Source organism: Panthera uncia, chromosome E3, assembly GCF_023721935.1.
Source record: "Panthera uncia isolate 11264 chromosome E3, Puncia_PCG_1.0, whole genome shotgun sequence".
NCBI lineage: Eukaryota > Metazoa > Chordata > Mammalia > Carnivora > Felidae > Panthera > Panthera uncia.
The window spans coordinates 25,633,479-25,656,964 of NC_064815.1; the positions used below are offsets into that span (position 1 = coordinate 25,633,479).

General features: G+C 61.9%; 1 protein-coding gene across 6 annotated transcripts in view; it reads right to left on the bottom strand.

Moving 5' to 3' along the window:
• Nucleotides 1-461: 461 nt before the first annotated feature.
• Nucleotides 462-23,486, bottom strand: part of SH2B2 (SH2B adaptor protein 2) — a 25,023-nt gene continuing 1,998 nt past the window's right edge. The window contains exons 2-9 of one of the 6 annotated variants that reach the window (XM_049638804.1): nt 11,629-12,386; nt 8,509-8,610; nt 6,750-6,841; nt 5,365-5,456; nt 5,118-5,282; nt 4,419-4,627; nt 1,743-1,914; nt 462-1,205 (exon numbers count right to left, since the gene is read on the bottom strand). In XM_049638804.1, the coding sequence (XP_049494761.1) occupies nt 862-1,205; nt 1,743-1,914; nt 4,419-4,627; nt 5,118-5,282; nt 5,365-5,456; nt 6,750-6,841; nt 8,509-8,610; nt 11,629-12,386 (1,934 nt within the window). In that variant the 3' untranslated portion in view covers nt 462-861. Of the gene's footprint in view, nt 1,206-1,298; nt 1,915-4,418; nt 4,628-5,117; nt 5,283-5,364; nt 5,457-6,749; nt 6,842-8,508; nt 8,611-11,628; nt 12,387-23,211; nt 23,469-23,486 lie in introns of those variants that run through there. The other 5 variants (XM_049638801.1, XM_049638802.1, XM_049638803.1 and 2 more) reach the window with 5 other exon arrangements.

Genomic DNA, 23,486 nt, shown 5'->3' on the forward strand with positions numbered 1-23,486 from the left:
GATCCTCCCCAGAGGGAGTATTGCCAGAGGGCTGGGGTGCTGTGACCTTGAGCAGGCTGGGCCTCCAGTGGTCGGGACACAGGAGCCACAGCTGGAACTCCGCCTGCAGGGAAGCATGGGCTGGGGCCGGGGGCGGGAGGGCCTTCAGTCCTCTTCCCAGTTTGAACCTAGGTCAGAGATGGAGACTCAGCCTCCCAGTGCGCTAATGTGGAGGAAACCTGCCCCGTCACCCCCAAGAACACTCTTAGTCTCTCTTAGCCAGGGACTACCCCTGATCTTGGCATTCAAGGCCCCCACCATCTTCCCCGAGTCCCTGCATCAAAGGATCCCTCCTTTCTCCTTTTTCCCCAACCACCACCCTTCATTCTTCCCCCCAAGGGTCTGCTCAGGTCACAGCTCACCCAAAATTCCAATAAAGCCCCCTCCCCGATCCCTTTCCCCCCCGGGGCCGTCTCCCTGAGCCCTGCTGTGGGGCCTAGTGCACGGTGTCTCCTTCGGGTCGTCTCCTCGCCAGACTGGGAGCTGGATCCCCTAAGGCAGAGCCGGATCCAGCTGAATCCAGCCACTGCGGGCCTGGATAGGGAAGGTGTAGGAGATGGGGATGCCCGGTGTGGTACCCGCCCTCCTTCCCCGCAGTCCCAGAGGAGCGGTGTCCGAGGCCAGGGCAGGAGAAAGGACGACAGGAGAGCCGTGTGCAGTCCCTAAAACAGGCTCTTTAATAACATTTATGTCTTCACTGAAGAGCTTCGCTTTTCCCACCCAGCGCCGGGCTGGGGCCGCTGGACGGAGGGATGGACGGGTACGGCGGCGGCCGCACGGCGAGTCCGGGGGGCCCGAGGGCCTTGGCGCCGCCGCGCCGGGCTAGTAGAAGGAGTACTGGTTCTCGACGGCGCGCGTGCGGCCCCGCGCTCCCTCGCCGGCCGCGGCCTCCGGGGGCTCGTCCGCGCCGCCCCCCGCCGCCTCCAGGAGGCGCTCGGCGCTGTTGCTGCGGCTGCGCGCGCTCAGCGGGCCCTCGGCGGGGCGCGGGGCGGCCGGCGCCGACGCGGCCGAGGACGACGAGGCGGACGAGGACGAGGCGCCGCCCGCCTCCGAGGGCGAGGCGGGAGGGCAGGCGGCGGCGGCCAGGCTGGAGAAGTAGTGCTGGCCCGCCGGCTCGCTCCAGCAGGCGGGGGGCGCGGGCGCGGCGCTGGGCGAGGGCCCCGGGGCTGCGGCGGGAGAGCGCGGGCGCGTCAGGGCCCGGCCCGGGCACCCTCGACCGCCCCCCGACCGCCCCCCCCCACCCCCCCAGCCCTCCGCAGCCCCGGCGTGTCACGCGGGGACGCGGAGTGCCGGGTAGCCTGGGATCACACCCGGGGCCGGGACTCGCATTCAGGTCTCCCGGCTCCGGTCCCCCATCCCCGGGTACCTAACGTCCCAGGTACACACAGACCTGCGCGTGCTGGCCACCCTCACCACCCCCCTCGACACGACACTTCCTTCAGCGGCTCGGCGCCGAGCCCCACCCGTGCAGGCGTCTAGGGACCCCCGCAGCGCCGCCTCTGGGCGACCTCCTTCCGGAATCACTCCGGACCTGGCCCGGGGCTGCCAGTCTCCTCCCAACCCCCATGGCCCAGAGTGCTTCCAACCGCCCAAGACCTGGCGCTCCTCCGACCCGGACTGGCAGTGCCGCGCCCACCTGTGGGTGACTCCCTCCCTCTGCCCACCGCCCACCTGTCTACACAGGCCCACTGGGGGAGCCTTACCGGGTGGGGGGCCCTGGGCCCGCACGTAGCTGCGTAGGGTGATATCCGCAGAGCCGCCTGACTCCAGTGGGATCGGGTGGGTGTGGAAGTGGCGCAGCATGTCAAGCACAGACTGGAACCACAGGTGCTGCACGTGGCACTGCCCGTGGCTGTTCAAGGACAGGCGCAGGTGCTGTGGACACAGGTGGGTGTGGTCAGTGGTGGGGTCCTGGACTAGCCAGCGGCTTCGCAAGCGCCTCTGGGGGGCACTGGGAACACGAGGTCTCGAAGAGGCCACGTGGGGCTGTGTCAGAGCGGGGACACCGCACCCGTGAGCCCCCTCTTAGGGGGTTACCCCTGTAGTAAGGATGGGGAAGGAGGGCAACAGAGCCAGGCTGGGACTGAAGGGAGCCATGCATTCGTCCCTGTGCTAGACGCACCCACATCATGCCCTTCACACCCCATCTCTCGTCTCCACTAGCCCTCGAGGGTGGAGATACAGCCCCCGTGTTAGAGATGGGGAAACTGAGGCACTGGGAGGGAGTGACTCGCCCACAGTCACAGGGCACCCAGCTGGGAAGAGAACTCATTTGTGTGATTCTCCCACCCCAGCGGGGAGCGGTCGGCCTGTTATTCCTGTAGAGTCCAAGCCCAGAGGGTAGAAACAACCCTGAGTCCAGCTGGGGAGGAGTGACCACATCTTGCTTCCCAATTGTGCTGTCGCAGGAGCCCCTGAAGCACGAGGGATAGCGCTGGTTCCTCCTGGGTCTCCAGGGGAGCCCACACGTGACAGTTGCCTCAGGGAGAGGAGACACAGGCCTGTGGTCTCTAGTGGTGAGCCACAGGTCTCTGGCCTCAGCCTTATTTTGCTCAATGTGTATACGACAGGAGGAAGGGTGGTTGTCTGGGGGGTGGCGGGAGGGTGTAGCAAGAGAGCCAGGGACAGGAGGGTTTCAGGGTACGCCCAGGAGAGGAAACAGGCCTGGCCCCCTACATAAAGGACAGAGAAGCCCGGTGAGGAAGTTCTGCCACTCAGCAGGGCCAGAAGTTGCCAGAACAGTGTGAGCGAACCCAGGGAGCATCAATGGCAGCCTAGGGCAGGGGCTCAGCCGGAGAGGAAAAGCATAGTGGGTCCTACTATAGCCTCAAGTCTGGGCAGGGCCTTTGGGGGTAGAGGACCAGGCAGAGCGTCTCAGTTTTCGGGACATATTACCCGAAGATGGAGAGAGCTGCCTAGGAAGACAGGGGTCTTTCTTCCTAGGAGGTGTGCAAGCAGCAGGCTGGGGGTCCTGCTCTATCCCACGACTAACACGTCAAATGCTGGACAGTCACCCTGCTCTGATGGGGCAGCAGATGGGGTGAGTTCAAGGCTGGGTCACGCTCTTGGAAGGAGAGGAGCCTCCCACTCTGCTTCACCACCTCCCAACTCCCTCCCCCCACTGATGTCCCACAGGGGGCCGGACACGGTCCTAGCCTCTGGCTTGGGTAGGAGTCAGACCCAGGCCCTCCAGGGAGTCTGTGTGGGGCAGTGCTGGCCCGGAAGGTAAACTTCAGGCTGCCAGGGACGGGCGTTAAGTGCCTGGTTGCCAGAGGAACTGGGAAGGGCAGCTGCTTTCCAAGGAGGTGTCCCCCGGGGAGGCGCCGTCTCTTTCATGGCGGGGCCGGCGCTGCCGAGGAGAGATGCCCAGGGAGCGGGGGGAGGGCCTGTGGCAGGCCAACCAGGGGTTGGGGCACTGACTACCAATGCAGGCCTGGAGCAGGAGTCCTGGGGTGCCCCCTCCTCCAGCAGGGACTGACGGGAACCGTGTCCTGGGAGGAGCCGGGGCCGGGTCTGTTTCCTTATCGGAAACTTGGGATGGTTGGGGGGAGTGGGATGGGGTTCCTGCCCATTCTGGTCACATTGTAGCCACAAACCACCCCTCCCCGCCCCAATGTTCTGTCATGTTTTCCTTTGCACTTCAGGTCATTATTAGCACACAGTACCCTTCCTCAGGAGCCCCCCCCATCTGGATGCACGGCCACTCCCTTGCTGTGCCCTGTTTGGACCTCCCTTCTGCTCGTCTTCCCCTGGAGGATTCTCCATTCACTGCATGCCTCGGGTCACTGACCCCTTATTCTGGCTGGTGGGGTCAGGAGCACCCCCCGGCCCTAAGACCCTGCATGGCAGCCCTCTGGCCCAGTCCTCCTCCTCCTTCTTTCCTGCCTGGCTCTTCAGGACACCACCTGCGTGCGGTTCTGTGACCCTGGGCCTGCCACCGGTCTGGCTCAGAGCCGGGGCCCGGGAGGGCTTGGGGAACTGACCTGAGCAGGGAAGAAGAGAGCCGTGTGGGGGTGGGTGGGGCAGGAGGGCCTTGGTTGACCTCTGCTCTGCACCAATGTGGCGGAGACCCTCAGAAGTCTCAGTGGTAAGCGATCCGCAAGGTACAGGGTCAAATTTAAACTCTCAGAAGGGCCCGGCCTCCTGTGGGCTCAGCCAAAACGTGGGTGGCTTCCCCATGTGGACAATGAAGAAGCCACATCTGGGGCTGACTGCAGCCCTCAGAGGGGTGGGGGTGGGGATACAGGTGGGGTGAGGGCATGCCTGTGGGCAGTCACGCCCCGCCTGTACCGCGGAGCCTGCTCCTGGCACCTCCTTAGCACCCCTCCCTTCCAGCCGGCCACTCGGCCTCTGTGCGCCACCTCCCCTGCCCGACTTGCCTTGGCCTTGCCCTGGAAGTTGAAGGTCAGCACGTACTCCCCAGGCCGAGTCTCGCTCTGGCGGATCACGAAGAGGCCGTGGCTCCGGGGTCCTCCCGCTAGCACCAGCTGAGCCGCCCTGACCCGTGACAACGTGCCGTGGAACCAGGGGTAGTCGGAGAGTTCCAGCTCAGGCTCGGCCTCAGGCTCTGCCTCCACTCCCTCCTCCCCTGGGAGAGGACGACAGCGTGAGGGGCATGGGGGAGTGGACGGGAGGCGGTGGCGGGGGGGTAAGTAAATGAGAGGTGATGCACCAGCCTGTTGGGTATTTGCACATAAAATGCTGTTTGAATGATCTTAGAACAGGGCAGGGCACCAACCCAACCCACTAGTTCAGCATATGAGGTAAACTGAGGCACAGGGCGACCAATGATCCTGGAGTCACTCTGTAAGTCGGCAACAAACCTGGGAACGAGTCAAGTCTCCTCGTCCCCCACTCCTGGTTCCAACCCTTTACAAGCATGTTCCACGGAACCCAGGGCTTGTGGGAGGGGTCAGGTAGGACTTGCCTACTGAGTTGTTGAGCACTGGACCCGGTGGCGTGAAATGTCATGACTTCTGAGGCTCAGGAATGGCCTTAGAGGGAGTCCAGGGGCCTCTGCGGCCTGGGGTGGGGGTTCAGGAAGGAGGCCCGGGGACAGAACCCCACACCCACTGCACCTGTGTTACTGCTGTCCCTGCCTCTGCCACCCGGGGATTCCAGGGTCTCCAGGAAGGTCTCCAGAGGGACGTGGACCAGGGACTCCCCAACGCCATCTCGAGCTCGGCTGTGTGGAGCTGTCACCACGGCTGCCGTTGTCTCTGGGGGCCGGGGCAGGTCCCCTGCTGGAGAGAAGTGGCCATCCGGGAACACCCACCCCCTCCGGCCCTGCCCTCCGCTACCCCCGCCAGCTCGGCCCCCACCTACCGTCAGTCAGAAGCTCACAGCTGCAGGAGGCTACTCGGCTGGCCAGACAGCCCCCCCGGGCACAGGACAGCTCGGCGTCTTCCTCGCTGTCCCTGTGAAGGCAGGAAAGCACAACCGTGTCCTGCCACGGGACTCGGACCCCAGCCACCGGCTGCTCAGGGAGCCATGCCCAGGCTGACAACGGCAGCCCTCTCCTGCTGGCCTGGGTCCCTCTGCCTCCACGTCCCTCTGTCACACCATCAGCTCACTGTCTGGCCACCATGTACATGACTAGGCCATATGGACGGCTCGCCAAGTGGGTGCAGTCTTCCTCCTGGGACCCCAGGGGGTGTCCCTCAGACGATGGCAGGGCACGGTGGTAGGCGGGGCCCCGGGCGGCTCCCTTCCCTGCCCCAGCCTTTGTCTCCCTGTCCATGACATGAGGCATCTGGGACCCTGCCAGCTTGAAAATGCTGCAAAGTGAGGGTCACCTTCACAGGGGCTGGGGGAAGAGTTTGCAGACCAGATGGCTGGGACGGTGGCAAGGGAGGGATTACAGCCACTTTGGGGATCGGGGGGCCTGGGAGGCACTCAGGCCTTTAATTGTGCTTCTTCAAATGAAGCTGTTAATTAGAAAGCAGCAGCCCCTCCCCCCGGGCCTGGCTCACCCCATTAGCCAGACAAGCTGCTGCCAAGTGCTCCGGGGTTGGCCAGCCTGCCCCTCCTACTCCTGGCCTCAGAGTCTCTCCTGGATCATGCAGCCAGCCTCCCTGCTGCTCCTCCCCACACAGCTGACCGTAGCTGCCCTCTGCCTATGACTCGCCATGGCTCCCGCTGCCCCCAACTTCCCAGGCTCTCATCAAAGTTGCCCTCATCAACTCTACTTCCAGCAACCCGGAGGCCTCGACATTCCCCGCAAGTCCCAGGCGCTCACACACCTCACACCTTTGGCTGAGCAGTCCCCTCTGCCTGGCTCAGGCCAGCTCTTCCTTTAAGTTTCAGAAGAGGTGAGTCCTTCTACCAGCACGCCTTCTCCGAGCCCCAGGGCTGGGTTCGGGGCCTTGCCTCTGTTCCCCCACCCCTGGCCCTTTGGGCTCTCCCCATCACTGCCCATCTCCTAGTGGTCTCAGACTACCCTGGAGTGGGGATAAGCATCAGTCTAACCTTCTCCCAGGTCCCGAGGCCCTGGCCCTGTGCAGCAGGCTTCAAAGAGCCCGTTGGGGGTGGGGAACGACGTGAGCCTGGCCGGCAGCACCAACATGGACAGGACTGCCATGAGCAAAGCCCAGCTTCCAAGCTCAGCCCCCACCCTCACCGGAAACCTCATCCCGTAGGGGGGACCAAGGGTACTACCCAGCCAGGCCCCCACCCCATCTACCCATCTGAGGGCCACCTGGGGCACTCACCCGGGGTCCACACAGCCCTGGATGTCAGCCACCCACGAGTGCTTCTGCAGTGAGTCGATGGTCTCCAGGATATATTCGGCTCCATTCTCTACCTGGGGAGGGGGCAGCCAGGAGTCCCGGTCTGTTAGTGCCCTCAGCCAAGGGCTCCAGACTCCGGGACAAATGGCTCATCCCGCCCCTCCATCACGGGGGCTCACTGGTGTGGGCAGCAGGGAAGACAGCGGGGTCACCATCGGGTAGCACCCCAAGCCCAGGTCAGGGTCCTGGGGTGGAGCCTTGGCCACACTTTCGGCAGCCCCTCCCTCCAGAGCCTGCCAGTGGGGATCACCCGGGGCGATGTCCGGCCCTGCTGACCACAGTTCCTTGGGCCCTGGGGACGCAGCCTCTGAGGAAGCCATGCTGGCCAAGGAAGGGACGTACCCTGGCACCCCAGAGATGGGGTAAAAGAGTGTCACAGCCCTTAAGTGAATGAAGGGCCAGCTGGCCTAGCACATCGAGTCGAGGGGCTCCCACACCTCAGCGCCTGGAGGGGCGGAGAGGAGGAGGAAGCCCCTGCCGTGGTCCAAAGTGCAATTCTGCACATGCGTCACCTGAGGACCTCTTCCCAGCAGCCCTGTGAGGGGGGCGGTATGTTTTCCCCATTTGATGGCGAAGACTGAGGCTCAGAGAGGTCAGCTGACTTGTTCACACCAGCACTCAGTGGCAGCGCTGGGACCTGACCCCAGGTTCAGGTGTGCGTCTCGGTTAAAAAGCGGTTGCTGACTCCCGGCATCTTAGAGCTGGTGGTGGTGGTGGGGTTTAAGTCCTGTCTCGACAGATGGGGAAACTGAGGCCCGGAGCGGAGCTGGCAGGTGAGCCCCTCTGCCTCGGGGCTCCCAGGCACAGTCAGAAGCACGGTGGCCAGCCAGCTGTCAGGAGTGAGGCTCTGGGCCTGTCTCGCCCAGCAGACAAGAATGCCAGGCAGGGAGGGACTACCTTCTCGGCCCCTGGCCTGGGGTGACTCAGGGTAGGGGCTTGGCAAACGTTTGCTAAACGAATAAGGGAGTTTGTGACTAAACAAACAGGGCCAAGTAAAACATAAACCCGACGAGGAGCCTAGAGAGGGGGGTGGGAGCTTCATGTAGCTTTGGGTGGGTGGAACCGGGCCTCCTTGGGGACTTGGCCTCACAAACACCCTGCAGTGCTTTGAGGAGGCACAGGGCCACAGCGCTGGCAGCCTGGAGCTGTGTCCTCAGCAACCCCAGCGGGCCACCCTGGTACCGTGGAGCCTGGGAAAAAGGACGAGCTGCCCCCAGACCCACTGGGGTGCCCCTCCCGCCCACCCTCAATGCCTTTGTGCCCTCCGTGGGGCCAGGCAGGTTCCCACACTCCAGTGCCCTGCGACAGGGGCATTTGCATAACTGCTGCAGACTGCGGGGTGGGGACATGCTGGTTCCAGTTGGGGAAGGGAGGCGAGGAAGTGAAACTCAGAGGAGCTTCAAGGGGTCAGGAGGAAATGGGAATGGGGCGGGGGGGCAGATGGTGGGTGACACCCAGAGCCCACGGTGCTAGAGCCCAGGCCTGGGTTCGAGTCCTAGCTGTGTGCTAGACGTCGGGGTAGGGTCCTGGGCCTCCCCAACCAGGGCCGCCTCCCCGTGCCCTGCTGCTGGCTCCTTACCCTCACCACCCGCAGCCCCCCCCACCCCCACCCCGGCAGCGGCCCTCAGCAGAGGTGGCCTGGGGCAGCCAGAGGATCTGTGAGGTTGGGGGTGGGGCTCACCTTGAGCACAAACGTGTTGTCCTTCTCTGGCATCTCCAGGGGCATGGTCGTGCGGACCTCGATGATGGCCGAGAGAGGGATGCTGACCTTGGGCCTGGAGGCCTGGGAGACCAGGGGAAGGGGCGGTGAGAGAGTCACCCGGGGCCTTCTGACACCCTCGCTGCCCTCCCACCTCTCGGAGGTCAGAGCAGCCCTGGGCACAGAGGTGCTCCGAACTCCATTTTCCACCGATGGCTACGTTGAGGGGGTTTCTAGGAAACAAGGGACCTCCCCCCATAGTTACAGGGCAAGTCACAGACAGCTGGAGCTGACATCGGAGTCTCCCACCTCTGAGCCCTGACGGGAAAACCACCCAGGCTGCCCTTCTGCAGCCCTTCTACCCACCACATCTGTGGTTCTCACATTTTTGACCTTGACCCGTAGTAAGAAATAGATTTGACATCGTGACCCGGCACATACATGCTGAGGTAAAAATATCTCTGAAACGAACGTTTGACAGACAATATTCCCCCTGACTGTGTGCGATGGAGGGAGGGATCTTCTGGTCTGTCTTAGTTCATTTAGGGAAAAAATGCTCTCCTCCCCCTTTAGACTAGACTTTCCAGAGCCTGGCTCTGGAGTCCCTGACTTAGAACAGGGCTCCTGGAGCTGGGCAGGGCCATGTCCCCGGGGGGGAGGAAAAGGGACCAGTGTGGGGTTTAACCAAGGTGAGCCATCAGGTCTCCGGGGGAGGACCACCCTGTGCCTGGCCCCGCCCCACTCTGCTCCAAAGCTCCTGGCCATGGCCCTAAAGTCCTCCCGGGCTGGCTTGAGACTGGGCTTCCCGGCAGGGCTTGGGCTCCAGAATAGGGACTTTCTCAGGAGGAAAGGGAAGGGCCACACGCTGGGTGGGCAGGCTGATGGGAATTCCTGGTAGCACTGGCTGCCATCCAGCGGGTGCAGGCTGGCGGGACTTGGAGCAGGGACCGAGGGCCTCGGCTGACCAGGGCAGGCCATCGTGCCAGCCAGTGGAGCAGGGGCGTGTGGTCCTGCAGGGCAGGCCTGGCCTGGGGGCTTCAGCTGGATTCCCCTGCCTGGCATCTGAACTGCGTCTGTCCTGGCCCAGCGGCCTTTGACCCCGCTCCAGCCACACCTCCCCATTCCTCTTCCCTGGCCAGAGCTGTCAGGCTGTGTTGCACCTCCCGCCTTTGCTCACTCAGCTCGTGTGCCTCCGGAGAGGCCCGTCCCGGGGGCTCTGCTCCTGGTGGACACTTCTGCAGCCCGAGCTTCCCCTCCTTAGGGCTCCCAGAGTATCCAGTGCTTGCCCCGCTGAAGTTGACCATCTAGTCCTGCACATACAGGTTCCCTGATGGCTCCCCAACAGCATGGGCCAGGCCCACTGCTCCCTGGGCCCCCAGGGCTGGCCTGGCAAAGGGCTATGGTGGGGGGGACCTGAGGTCTAGGAGGCTTCCTGCAGGATGAGGGAGCAGGAGGCCAGAGACTTGACTCATGGGGCTGTGAGAGGGAAGTCTGAGGATCCCAGGAAAAAGTCCCTAAGCCGCGGACTCTGTGCTCCTGTGCTCCAAGGGTGCAGCTAGGCCTCCAGGAGCAGGAGATCTGGCCCAGGGGTGGGTGAACAGGACTAAAAGGCATTGGGAAGGGGTGTCAGCAGGGATGCCCTGTGGGGCTCACACACCCTGGGAGCCAACACATTTGGGGGACCTGATCTGAGCCCTGACCATAGTATTATCTACCTTCTATGGGGTTCACTTCTGAATTCACAAACACTTCGTTGGAAAAAGGAGGGCCTGAGGCCAGATCAGGGGCTAGGAACCCACCCGTCTGCCTTCCTCAGAGCTGGGAAAGTGACCCTTCAGGAGCTCTGCCCTCTGTCAGTGGTGAATGGTGGGCTCCAGAGAGACTAACAGAGAGGCCCCATCTCCTGTACGTCCTCCCCCCAAGGGCTGCAGACACTGCTATTTATGGCCAGGCAGCTGTGACTGCCACTCAGGCCCAGAGGCTTTGGAGCCCTGGGCCTCTGCCCCTGCCCTTTGGGCAACTCTGGGCAAGCCCCAGCCCCCCCACCCCCCACTTGCCAGGCCTCGGTCTGACAAGCGGTGGAGCTGGGCATAGTGGTCAGTGATTTCTCTCAGGGGCCTAACGGTGGGGGCCTGGCAGGGGAAAAAACCCTCGGGAAGTCGGGGTCCTTGGACTCAAGGAGAAAGCTCTTCAGGGAGTAAGCGTGTCCCTGGGAAGTCACCTCTCCAGAGTCCACGCAGCTTGTGGGCACTGAGCCTCGGGGAGCCCACGCCCTGTACCTCCAGTGGAGAGAGGCCAGGAGGCAGTGGGGAGAGACAGACCGGGAGATGGAGAAGGCGAGAGGCTCAGGGTGACTAAAGGTGCCTGGGAGTAGAGTAGGCCTGGGGTGGGGGCTGAGGGCCTGGGTGGTTCCTGGGGATGCTGCCAGCTTCTGCTCCAGCACGACCTCCCACCTTTCCGAATCTCCTAGCACACATGCGGCTCCCACCTCCACGCTCCCTCATTCTAGGGACCACCAGGGTGGTGGGTAGAATTAGCCCGGCTCTGCCACCCACCAGCAGTGCGCCCTTGGGCAGGCCACACCTCCTCTCTGAGCATTCCTTTGTTCTCTGTTCTGTGACCTGGGGACCACGATGCCCTCCCTGCCGGGGTCTTGGCGGGGGAGGAGACTTCGCACCCGGCTTAGGCCTGGGAGGGCCGCGTGCCCTTGGAAAGTGGGCCACTGTTACTACAATGATTCCCACTTTCCAAATAGGGCAGGTGTGCCCCCTGGAGGAGGCCCATAGCTGCCCCCGGGGGCTCTCCATGGGAGAGGGCCCAAGTTGGGGAGGGGCCGGGTGCACTCAGGTGAGCAGCAATGCTGGTGACAGCGAGAAGCTCAGCTTTCAAAGCCTGAAAAGGGCCGGCCAGCAGGGGCTGGGCGGCGCTGGGGACCAACACATTTCAGGCACCCTCTCTGTGCCACTGTCACCCTGTCTGGGAGGCCCCAGCCACCCAGGGGCCCCAGATGAAGGACGGAGGAGGGCAGGCAGCCAGGCAGTGTGGCCCGGAAGCCAGCCCCTGACACCCGCAGCCGCCCCCCCGGACGGGGCTGGCGCTCACCTTGGGCGGCACGAAGAACTCCAGGCGGAAGCGCTCGCCGGCCACGGCCCTGCGCAGGAGCAGGCGGCACTTCTGCCACTGGGCGGTGCCGCCCGGGCCCGCGGCCGCGTCGTCGGCCACCATGAAGCGCAGCGCGCCCTCGCGCTGGATGTCCACCAGCTCCACCTTGGCCGCCAGCGTCCGCGACAGCCGCAGGCGCCGTGTCCACTTGTCTCGCGGCTCGGCTGGGGGCTCGGCGGCCCGCGGGGCGGCGCTAGCGTCGGGCTCCGGGGAGGCGCGCCGGTGCCACATGTCCCGCACGCCGTCCACGACGCACAGGCTCATGTTGCGCAGCGAGAAGCCCTTGCGGACGCGGGCCTTGGCGGCCGCCTGCGTCGACACGTCCTCGGAGCTCCGCGAGTGGCCATAGGCCGCCGCCTTGAGCGCCGCGGGCCCCGCCGGCTCGGGCTCCATGGCCTCGGGGTGCTCGGCCACTCCCCGAGGCGCCGGCCCGGCCACCAGCACGCGGCGCACCTCCTCGCCGAAGACGTCCAGGAAGTTGGCGGCGAAGTGGCGCGAGAAGGAGGCGCCGGCGTCGGGCGTGTCGTAGGCCGGGTTGTCCCGCAGGAAGCGGCAGAACTTGTGCGCGAAGTCCACGGCGGCCGCCTGCGCGTGCAGCTCACAGAACTGCCGCCAGTCGGGGACCGGGGCGGGGGCGGCGGCGGCGGGGCCGGAGGCGGCACCATTCATGGCTCCCGTCCCATCGCAGCCCCCTGCGGCTGTGGGCGACAAGAGTGCAGAGTGACCCTGTGACCACAGCGCTCACTACTCGGCCCCTCTCCCCGCCCCCCCCCCCCAGGGCTCCCTGGGGCTGTGTGTGTGTTGAGGTGGGGGCAGGGGAGGGGGCAACGTCCTGTGGCCATTCGGAGCAGAGAGAGAGAGGCGTCTGCAGGAGGCAGCCCCCTCCCCCCAGTCATACCCTTCAAAGAGCATTCTCAAGGTCATTTCTGGGGCTGGTGAAAGAGGCTGGGGTGCCAGGTGCCTTGATTTGGGGTCCCTATGAGCTTCCTGTTGTCTAGCATCCCAAGCTAACCTCTATCCGAGGGCCTCCGAAGGCAGGTGGGCAGGAAGAAGTCAAGGGCAATCCGCTCCGCTCTGCCTTTGAAATATGCCAAGAACCCAACCTTTCCTCCACTCCTCATCATCCAGGCTGCCGCCCAGGGGCCCACGTGACCCTTTCTCTGGCCTCCAGTACTTGAGCAGCCTCTTCACCGGTCCCCCGGAACCTGACCTCACCCCCCAACCATCTGTTCTCCACCCAGACATCACTCCTAAAACAAGACAGATCAGGTCCCTCCTTTGCTCCTAATCCTGCATTGGCTCCCATTCCACTCAAGGGAAAAAGTAGAAGTCCTTCTCATAACCACCCAGGCCTCACATGATCTGCCTCCACTTACCTCACTGAGCTTATCTCCTGCCACTCTGCTCTGGCTGCTGTTGGGTCCAGCCCCAGGGCCTTTGCACTTGCAATTCTCTCTTGCACTTGCCTGGAATATTCTTTACCCCCACACTCCCTCACCTCCTTCAGGTTTCTGCTCATATACCATCTTGTCCAACAGCCTCCCCCAACCCCCACTCCACTGAGAGGAAGGAAGATTCCTGCTCCACTCAGTGCTGGTGTCTCCACACCCTTTGGCTGCTTACTACTCTCCACGATGCTTATCCTCTCTGATATATCATCGATTCCACTGCTTGGTTGTGTTGTCCTGTCCCCAACTGCCCGCCACGGCCTTCCCCTGAGAATGCAGTATTTTAAGTGGCTGTGTCCCCAGTGCCGGGCACATGGAGGCGCAGTAAACACTGAATGAATGGCGGTGGATCAGTTGGAGGAGCACACGGCTCTTGATCTCAGGGTCGTGAGTTCGAGCCCTACGTTGGCCCACGGGCATGTCACAGCTGTCACTGCCTAAGCCCTCGCATGGGGCCCAAGAACATGCAGCTTGTTAGTGATCGACCGGGGATTCTCACCCTGACTCCAGGACTCGTGGGTCACCTGGTATGGATAAAGTAGGGCCGATTTGGGGGTGCCTGGGTGGCTCGGTCAGTTAAGCGTTAGACTTCAGCTCAGATCATGATCTCGCGGTTTGTGAGTTCGAGCCCCACATTGGGCTCTGTGCTGGCAACACAGAGCCCGCTTTGGATGCTCTGTTCTTGTCTCTCTCTCAAAATAAAGAAGCTTAAAAAGAAAAGTAGGAGCCAACTTTTCATACTGGCACCGAAGGCACTGCCCTCTCAGGTCTCTCTCCACCCCCGGAGCCTGTACTCTCTATTGTGTTCCCACCTTCTAGAATCCTGTTCCCTCCAGAGCTCCCATCCAAACCTGGTTTTCCTGAAGAGGCCCCAACACAGGGATCTGAGCTGTCTCGTCAGCCAGCTTTCTCCTGCTCCCAGGCCCATCCAGCCTTCATCACTCTGAATCGCCACCCTACTGGTGTGGCCAGTCATTTGGGCGGCCTTGCTTCCTTGTCCCCCAAGATGGCCATCACCCGTGGGGGCACAGAGCAAGCTCATTGTGTGTACGTAGTCCACCCCTGACCCCAGGCCAGGGGGAAAATTACCAGTGGAGAATAAGTGGGGTAATGTGGTCCTGCCCTGCCTTGGGGAGCCCCTGTCTGAGGGGGCCAGCCTGGTGTTAGGGGAATTGAGACAGAGGGTCAAGCCCTCACCTGCCTTCCCAGGATCCCCACGTTACCCAGCATGGCCTTTCCCTCACAGCTCCTGGGAGCATCATCTCATCTCTCCTCTGGGATCCGAACTCTGTAATTAAACGCCTGGTAAAAATAGCTGCCCCACTTCTGTGAGATCATCTGCGGGGCCTCTGGGCCATAGGGCACTGTGGGAATTCCCTCTCACCTTGGGGCAACCTCGGCCATCGATCTGCAGTCAATAACCACAGGGCAGCCCCAGGGAGGAAACAGGCCACTTGATGAGGCACTTAGCACAGAGGACAGTTTTCCAAACCAGCGGTCTGCTCAGAGACTGCTGCCCCCGCACTGCGGAAGAGGGTTGCGAGGAGTTAGGAGGGTTTCCCGGAGGAGGTGGGGTCTGCGATGGCCTTTATGACAGTGAAGAGGGAGGAGAACAAAGAGTGACCTCACTGTAGGCAAGAACAATAACTCGGAGGCTGACTTTCAGGACATAGGGGAAGGGGCTGGGGGAGAACGGGGGCTGAGGCACCCATAATTAATCCAGGGGCACTTCCTCCAGGAAGCCTTCCCTGACCTCCCCCACCCATGTGGCATGAGGATCTCCTCCAAGCTCCCACAGTCCCCTCCGGTATGCCCCTCGGGAAAGGTGCCAATGACAGGGTGCTCCAGGTGTCTGTTTCCACGTCTGCCCCCCCCCCCCCCCCCATCCGGCATAGACACTCCTTGGGGGCAGAAGACAGGCCTGAGTCATAATGCCAGGAATGAGGGCGGAGGTGGGAACACACCTGCCACTACCAGCAAGGCCTCCAGGGAAGGTGGAGAGACAAGGCCTTGGCCTGACCTGCCGAGGGGGTACGTTTTTGGGGGTGGGAGTGGGGAGAAAGCCCGGCGGCTAAGCCGGTGAGGCTCTGTTCCTGTTGTTCCAAGCCCATCCACTTACCCCGTGTGGTTGTGCTCCCCACAGGTGGGAGTGCTCCCTACTTCTCCCCCTGTACCATCAGGGCGGTCAGAGTGGATGACACAGCAGCCTGGGAAGGGCTAGCACCGAATCCAGCATCGAATGTGAACACCCGTTTGCCCCACAGGGGAACGGGGCGCAGGGAGGAAATCAGTCCCGGTGCGCCTCTTTGCACATCAATCCCTGGTCCTCCCTGTTCTTCCTGCTGCTTGAAGGGGACAGAGTGGAGGCATGGGGCCCTGAGGGGAGGCTCTCACAGCGTGGGTCCCAGCTAGCCCTCACTGGAGATAGGGGTGGACCTCAAGAGAAGAATCTGTCAAGGGTATGGTGGCTGTGGCCACGTCCTAGGCAGAGACTGGACTGCCTTGATCTCCCCCACCCACCCCTGCTCGCTGGCCAGGAGCCTATGGGGCTCAGTGTCCCCCGGGTCTAGCCAGGGCTACATAGAAAGGACAGGGGTTGGGCATGGAGAGGTAAGTGACAAACAGCAGGGCCAGCAGGGAGCCCCACACTAGCTACAGACAGGGAGACAGAGGCCCAGACGTGGCTGTCTGCAAAGAGAAGGCTGCAAGCCATGCAGAAGAGGCCTCGGCCTTGGCAGGAGCAGTGAGGTACTGTCCCCAACCGAACTGCCCTCGGAGCCAAAACGGGGGATGAGACCAAGCGCAGGGATCTTGGCCGACCTAGGCTCAAAGCCTGACCCCACTGCTCTCTGGGTGAGTGACGACCACAACTCCCACCTCTGAGCCTGTTTTTTCACTTTAAAATGGGGTAAGGGGTGTCCCTTCCTGGAAGGACAGCACAGGAGGCGGACTCTGCAATGTTATAGTCCATGGGCGGCCACGGGCAGAGCCGGGGTCCTCCCTAACTTCGGGTGCAGTCAGGAGGCCTTTCCAGCCCTCTCCAGGGACCAGCCAGTGTCACCCAATGAATGAGATGGGGCCCTCTCCCATTCTGCAGGTGACCAGACCCCAACGTGGGAAAAGCTGAGCCCAGCGATCCTGGAAGCAGGGTGGATGAACTCACCCTGGCCCCCACTGTCTGGCTCGCCTGGAAGGTTTATGGATGAATCCAGATGGCCCTAGGCTCTCCCTCCTCCAGTGGCCCCCTGGTCCTGGCCTGTGCCAGTCTCCTGCCTGAACAGCTGTCCTCACTCTACTGACTACTCAAATTCTACTTGGTGTTTAGACTGTGTAAAACCTCTTCTTCCAGGAAGCCTTCTCCCTACACTGGCCCTCCCTCCCCGAGCTCCCATGGTCCCTGTGGTCCTTGGCCCTCTTGTTTCCATGGGCAGAGTCCCAGTTCCTCCTGTGGCCCCATACAGCCAGAAGATACCTGCTGAGTCGGTGCGGGAGGGCAATAGAGGACTGGGCTCTGTCTCAGGCCAGGCTCTGTGTCTCCTCAGGCTTCCCCACCAGTAAAATGGGCCGCTGGGGCAGTGGCCTCTAAGGCCTGGGACTGTTACGGCCCTTGGACACTGAAGACTGGGGCCTCACTGTCACCCCCCTGGGACCAGGGACGGGCAGGGGTTGCTTCTTCTCTGAGGACTGGGGCTGGAGACAAAGGGTGCCCACCCAGGTAGACCACCCTCCCCTGATCCATCAACCGGGGGTTTCCGAGGCTCAGCCGGCCTGTCTGGCTCCTGGTTTTCGTTCTCATTTCACCAGGGCCAGAGCGGGAAGGGAGGGGGCTTCAGGGAGGAAGCCTAATCAAGTCCCTGCCTGTCACTTTTCCAAGCCACGGACTCTCCTAACCCTGCGGCCAGGAACCCAGATGGGAGACCCTACCCCCACCCAGTTAGCCGCCTGGGAGAGGGGGCGGCTGGCCTTCCGGTAGTAAAAATAGCACTCACAATTGGAATAGAAAAAAGGCCAGTCATCAGCCCCTGCCACACGCAGTTCCGGACCCCACGGCCAGGTCATGCCTTAAAATATTGATGAGGCAGCCTGGCCACCCCCGCTAATGGGCTGACGACCAATCGATCCAACTCCCGGAGGACCTCTGCCCCGCTGGAACGGGAGGCACCGGCCTGGCCCACGACCTGCAGGGGCCTCACGGCCTTGTTTGTGGGAGCCCCAGCTGGGGGTTTTACCATCACGGAAGGCAGTCTGCCCCTAGGGAAGGGAAGTCGGCCCTGCAGCGCAAACTAGCCACCCAGTACCCTGCAAAGGTGTCCTGGGGGCAAGCTCCTTCATCACCAAGGTCCTCGACCCTTCGCCTGCACCCTCGCTCAGCTCCGTGCTTGGAGAGCACCCAGACGGCCAAGCGCCAGAAGGGGTGGTGAGGGTCAGAACTAAGGGCGCTCTGTTTTGCACCGGGTGAGCAGTGCTCCCCTCCCCCGCCATGAGCCACTCACGCTGGGGAAGCTTGTGGTCTCTACCAGGGGCCCCCCAGCACCAGAAGAGGAGACAAGGCCTCACGTGGCCTCAACCATGCCCACTGTTGTCTTCTCCTCCGGGTTTCCTGACCCGGCTACCCCGACCCCACACGTTCCTTCTGTCCTCCATCCTGCTCTCCTTCCAGCTGACCTCCTGGCCTCTGTGGGACAGTCCCCTCCAGCCCCTCCTCTGCACCCCTCCCTTCACAGGATGCAGACAACCTCTGGGCTGTTCCTTCAGCCAGAGGTGCCGTCCGCCTACTGGCTGCCTCAGTCTGTCCTGCGGACGGAGGCTCAGAGTACATGGGGCACATTCTCTGCGTCACTGCTGGGGCCTCGGGCCTTGGCTCTAGAGTCTAGTCCCCGCCCCACCCACCCCCAGAACGCGTCCTCATCTTCTTGGGGCAGGCTCTGAACCAGGGCCTCCTTGGGAGGAGGCGGCTGGAATTCCCCGCCCTCCCCACACAGAATATCCGTGCTCACCCCACGACCCTGGAGAGGCAGAAATGGGTGTGATTTCTGATCTTAACAACCTCGAACTTGCTGGGACTTTGCTGCAGAGCGGGTGTGGGAGGAGGGCGCTCTGGCTAGTGACAGGGACAGGTGCAGGTTAAGAGCCCTTGGGATTCTGGCCCTGTGTGGGTGGCGGTGGGGGGGGGGGGGTTCCCTTAGGTGGCCCTGGCTTTTCTTAAAAAAAATTTTTTTTTAATGTTTATTTTTGAGAGAGACAGAGACAGAGTGTGAGCAGGGGAGATGCAGAGAGAGAGGGAGACACAGAATCTGAAGCAGGCTCCAAGCTCCGAGCTGTCAGCACAGAGCCTGACGTGGGGCTCGAACCCACGAACCATGAGATCATGACCTGAGCCCAAGTTGGACGCTTAACTGCTCAGGCACCCGGGTCCTGGCTTTTCTGAGCATCAGTTTCTACAGCCGTGAAGGGACCAACAACCATGCTGCTCTCCCACACGGGCTGCTTCCTGGCCCAAGGCCCATGCTGAGGAGCAGCGCTGGGAGGCAGCTCTGTGCCCAGGGTTTCCCCACGCCTATCATACACTCCTGGCCTTTCCCCCTGTGGGGTGGTGAAAACCCTCTGCTGAGCCCCTGGGCTTCCACTGATGCCCCCAACCCTGGGCGAACTCTGGGACCCATAGACCCCTAGTCCTTGGGGCTTCCATAGCTGCCCCCCTCACAGAGGCCCCACTGCTTGGGCATCCACATCTGATCATCTGACACGCAGGACAGTGGAGAAGGTTAAAAGCCTGAGATCGGGAGCCAGTGCGTCTGGGTTTGAATCCCAGCTCCACAGCTTCCTAGGGCCTCAGTTTCCTCATCTGTTAAAGGGCTCAGAGGGCCATCACAGGATTAAATAACTGGGGGTGGGGGGGGGGGGTGGGCACCTGGTTGGCTCAGTCAGTGGAACATGCAACTCTTGACCTTGGGATTGTGAGTTTGAGCCCCACACCTGGTGCAGAGATTACTTGAAAATAAATTTTAAAGGGGCGCCTGGGTGGCTCAGTCGGTTGAGTGTCTGACTCTTGGTTTCGGCTCAGGTCATGATCTCACATTTCGTGGGATCAAGGCCTGTGTGGGGCTCCGCACTGACAATGTGGAGCTTGTTTGGGATTCTCCCTTTCTCTCTGCTCCTCCCCTCCCTGTCTCTCCCGCATACACTCTCCCTCCCTCCCTCCCTCCCTCCCTCCCTTAGTAAATAAAACTTAAAAAAAAAAATCTTAAAAAAAAAAGTAAATGGTTTAAAAATCAAAAGTCCTCTGCTTCTACTTAGTAAATGCTCTGTATCCATTCCCTCTTTTCCTCTCACTGCTCTGAGCAGATGGCTAGAGGCCTCCTCCCTGGCCTCCCTGTTTCCCACTGACCCCTCCAACCCCCAACAAATCCAGGCTCTACAGTGTGGCCAAGGTCTTTTCCTAGAACTCACATCCAACTGGGCTATGCCCCTGTTTCAAACCCTTCTTCTTCTTCTTTTTTTAAAAAATGTTTATTCATTTTTGGGGTGCCTGGGTGGCTCAGTCGGCGAAGCGTCCGACTTCGGCTCAGGTCATGATCTCGTGGTTTATGGGTTCGAGCCCCACACTGGGCCCTGTGCTGACAGCTCAGAGCCTGGAACCTGCTTTGGATTCTGTGTCTGTTTCTCTCTCTGCCCCTCTTCCACTCATACTCTGTCTCTCAAAAATAAACATTTAAAAAAATGTTTAAAAAAACGTAGGCCTCAAACTCACAAACCGTGAAGTCATGACCTGAGCTCAAGTCAGATTGTCAGCCTTCAATCAACTGAGCCACCCAAGATGCCCCTCAAACCCTTCTCCCCTCACACCTTCCCGGCCAGGAAGACAGGATTTGCCCATTGCACAGATGAAGAAATTAAGTTGCTGGAAGGGAGGTGACTAGCCTATCGTTCACTGGATGTGTGCTGGCTTCCCACTATATGTCAGCAGCCATGCTGGTGGGTCTGGGGTCACAGAATGGGCAAGAAGGGAGTGTCCAGCAGAGTTCGCACCTGTCTGCAGCATGTGCTACTCACAACAGGGCCCTGTCCCTGGGAAGCTCTCCTTTGAGGGCATTCATGGTGGGCGTGGGAGACCTAGGCCCCGCCTCCCGAGAGGAGATGCCCGCCGTGAGAAGCGGCACTCTGACAGAGTGGAGGGCAGGGGAGTCCAGAGCTGGGCCTTGCAGGAGACAGAAGTCAGAAGAGCAGGCAGCAGGGCCCAGGACAATAAGCTTGGCTGGGTCCTGGGGGGCTTAGAGGGAAGCCCATCTTTCTTCAGGAGCACCTGGTGCTGGACAGTTCCTGGACAGGCTCTAGGTGGAATGCAGGCTGGGATGGCTCCAGCTGTACTAGTACAGAGCGGGGGCACCCCCTCTCCAGCCTTGGCCTAAGCCTCAAAGGTCTCTTCCTCTCTCTCAGTGCCATGGATCTCACCTAGGTCCGGATTCATACCCTTCCCAGACCTCCCTGGCCTGGCCCCTGAAACCTGCGAGACGCTCTCAACCCCCACCACCCAGCCCACCTGTCTGCCTTCTGGCTTTTTCATGACACACATACCAGTGACTCCTGAGACCTTCAGTACCTCCCCTCAGTTCTGAGATACTCTGGGTACCGCAGATGCTTATACGGCTTCCTTGGGTCTTTCTCCAAGCACCTGAACTCCCAGCCTGGCTGATCACCAGGCGCCTCAAACTCACCACCTCCAACTTCTATTACATCTTCGTCCTCCAACCCCTGCTTGTTCTCTGCTCGGAGTCTCAGCATCCAGCCAGGCATTGCCCCGCCTGCTCCCACTCCTCTGCCCCAGTAGCTGCCAGGCCACTGAGCCTATGGAGGCCTTGGGAACGCCCTCTTTGTCCTGTCCCCGCCTCCACCCTCCCTCTCCTGCCCCTCTACGATAGCACCAGACCATGAACCCCCAGCAGATGTTATACGCACCCCCAGGTGGGCCCTATACATAGAGGGTCCGAAGCATCTGGAGAAGGGAGCCCAAATCCTGCATCACCCAGAGGAGTCAAAAGATACTATACTCCTACACACTGATGCTCTGCCCAAAGAGGTGCTGGCTGTAACCTCCTCTAGACAAGGAGGCACACTCCCTTGGGATAGAGTGCAGACATAAAAACAGACCTAGCCAGGTGAGAAGGGAAGAGAAACTTCCCCAAGGCTCCAAGGCTGACCCTGCCCTTGGAGCCACGTGAACAAATGAGGAGCAGGAAGGGAGGTGGGCTCCAAGACTGGACCAAGAACCCCATGTGGACAGCAGCCGGGAGGCTCAAGACACCTAGGCCCCATTTCCCTACAACCCAGGATAGAAGAGGGAGCAAGAGGGAACAGCCAGGCTTTTGTCAGACACGAGTGGTTTGGAGGCCTGGCTTGTTGGTTGAGTGACTCTGGCCGAGTCATTTCACTTCCCTTAAACTGTTTCTTTCTCTGTAAAATGGTGGTAATAATAGTAACAGACCCACAGGGTTATTGTAAAGACTACATGAGAACCAGCAGGACGCCCTCAGCCTGGCACATCGACTCAAAACCAAATGCTCAGCCTTGGTGGAATACCACCCTTAGGTATGTATGTATGGATTCTCCTTGGAGACCCACTAAGTAGGTAGGAAGGGTTTAGAAAATTTAGACACAATTTTCACAGTAGGTAAGAGGAAAAGCATGCACAGATGAACCCTCAATTACTTCGAACCATTCCATTAACCTGCTTCAGAATCTCTTGCCCACCATCATTCATTCATGCCCTCTAGGGGGAGAGAGGAGTAAAAGGGAACAGTTTGTGGGAAACTCTGCCTTCCAGACCCCCATGAACACCCTGACTCACACCAGCCTCCCAGCACTGCCCCTACCGCCAGACCTCTCCCAAAGTTTCTAGAGCTAGAAGGTTCTAATCAGTCCCCTGACCAACGGCCTCCTGGATGGAGCAGGGAGGTTAGGAGGGAAGAGATCTGTTTAAAGTGGGGGCAGAGTCGGGGAGGTTTCAGATCATGTCCCCGGTAGAGACAGCTTAGGGGAACCTCCCCTCCCTCCTGCTGCTGCCCTCACTCACCCCACGACCGGTGGCCTGTGTTGAAGCGGACAACTCTTACTGGTCCCCCAGCTAGGAGATAGGCGGCACAGTCTCCATTTTACAAGGTAGATAATGGAGGCTCAAAGTGCAGAAGTAGGGGTCAACCCAGGTTTGACTCCCACCCCTGAGGTTCTCCCCTGCACCAAGTCGGTGTGAACACAGATTCTGGCTTATCCATGTTCAGTTACTCCTGAGGCTGGCAGCCGGATCGGCCTTGCGCGGTTCCTAACGGACCCCCGTCACTGTAGCCTTCTCCCTCTGAGGACCTCACTTCGTGGGCTGATGGGGGCCGGGCCGGGTCCCAGCCTCTGCCTGGCCTTGGCGCGGTTCCCGGGCCCCGCGCGGCCAGTAGGTTCATCAATGGTTGAGGCCGAAGGGCCTGAATGGAGGGCATGAACCCGCCCCTTCTTAAAGGAGCCGGCCTCTCGGGCACCCTCCACGGTCCTCCCCACTATCGAGGGCGGTCGGAGAGCTCCCGGGGTGGGCGGGCCGAACTGGGGACCGTGAGAAAGATGGCCTGGGCCCAATGGAGGGCGTGCCGGCCCGGTGACTGTGGACTGGATAGGGTCCTCTCGGGGCTCGTACCCTCCTTCCAGGTGGGCCCGCCCCCCGCCCTCGCAGCCAAGGGAAGAGTCTCGGTCTCCCTTGCGACGCTCCCGGGCCAGAGACCCCTCCTCCAGGGGGCCCGCTGAGCTCGCCCCACCACTCGGCCTGGGCCCTAGGAGGGGGCGGGGGCGCAGCTGCTCCGGAGGCGGCTCGGCCCCTCCCGCCCAGCCCGGGAGGGGGTCGGCTAGTAGGTCCCCGCTGGGGACGCATCTCCTCCGTCGCGCTCCCTCCCACCCGCGCACACAAAGACGACACGCGCGGACCAGGGCGCGTGCGGCCGCGCTTCCCCGGGCAGCCGTGCGCACACACACGCACGCCCTCAGGGACGGACCGGGTCTGGGGAGATGGACGCGGGAACTGAGGACAAGCAGGCCGTACCTACAGGCGCGCAGCTGCGACCGGGCGGGCCGGGGCGCCGGCGGAGCGCTGCCCCGACCGCGGCCCGGCTCTCGGGGCCCGGCGGCTCATGGCCCGCGGCGGGTTCGGGCTCCCTCCCGGCGGGCGCCGGCGTCGGCTGCGGCTCCTCCTTCCCTCGTCCGCAACCTCGAAGGCTCGTGCGCTCCTCGCGGGCCCTGCGCGGCCCCGGCTCGGCGGTCCCGGCGGCCGAGCCCCGCGCGCTGCGAGCTCAGCCCCGCGCCGCGCGCGCCCCGCCC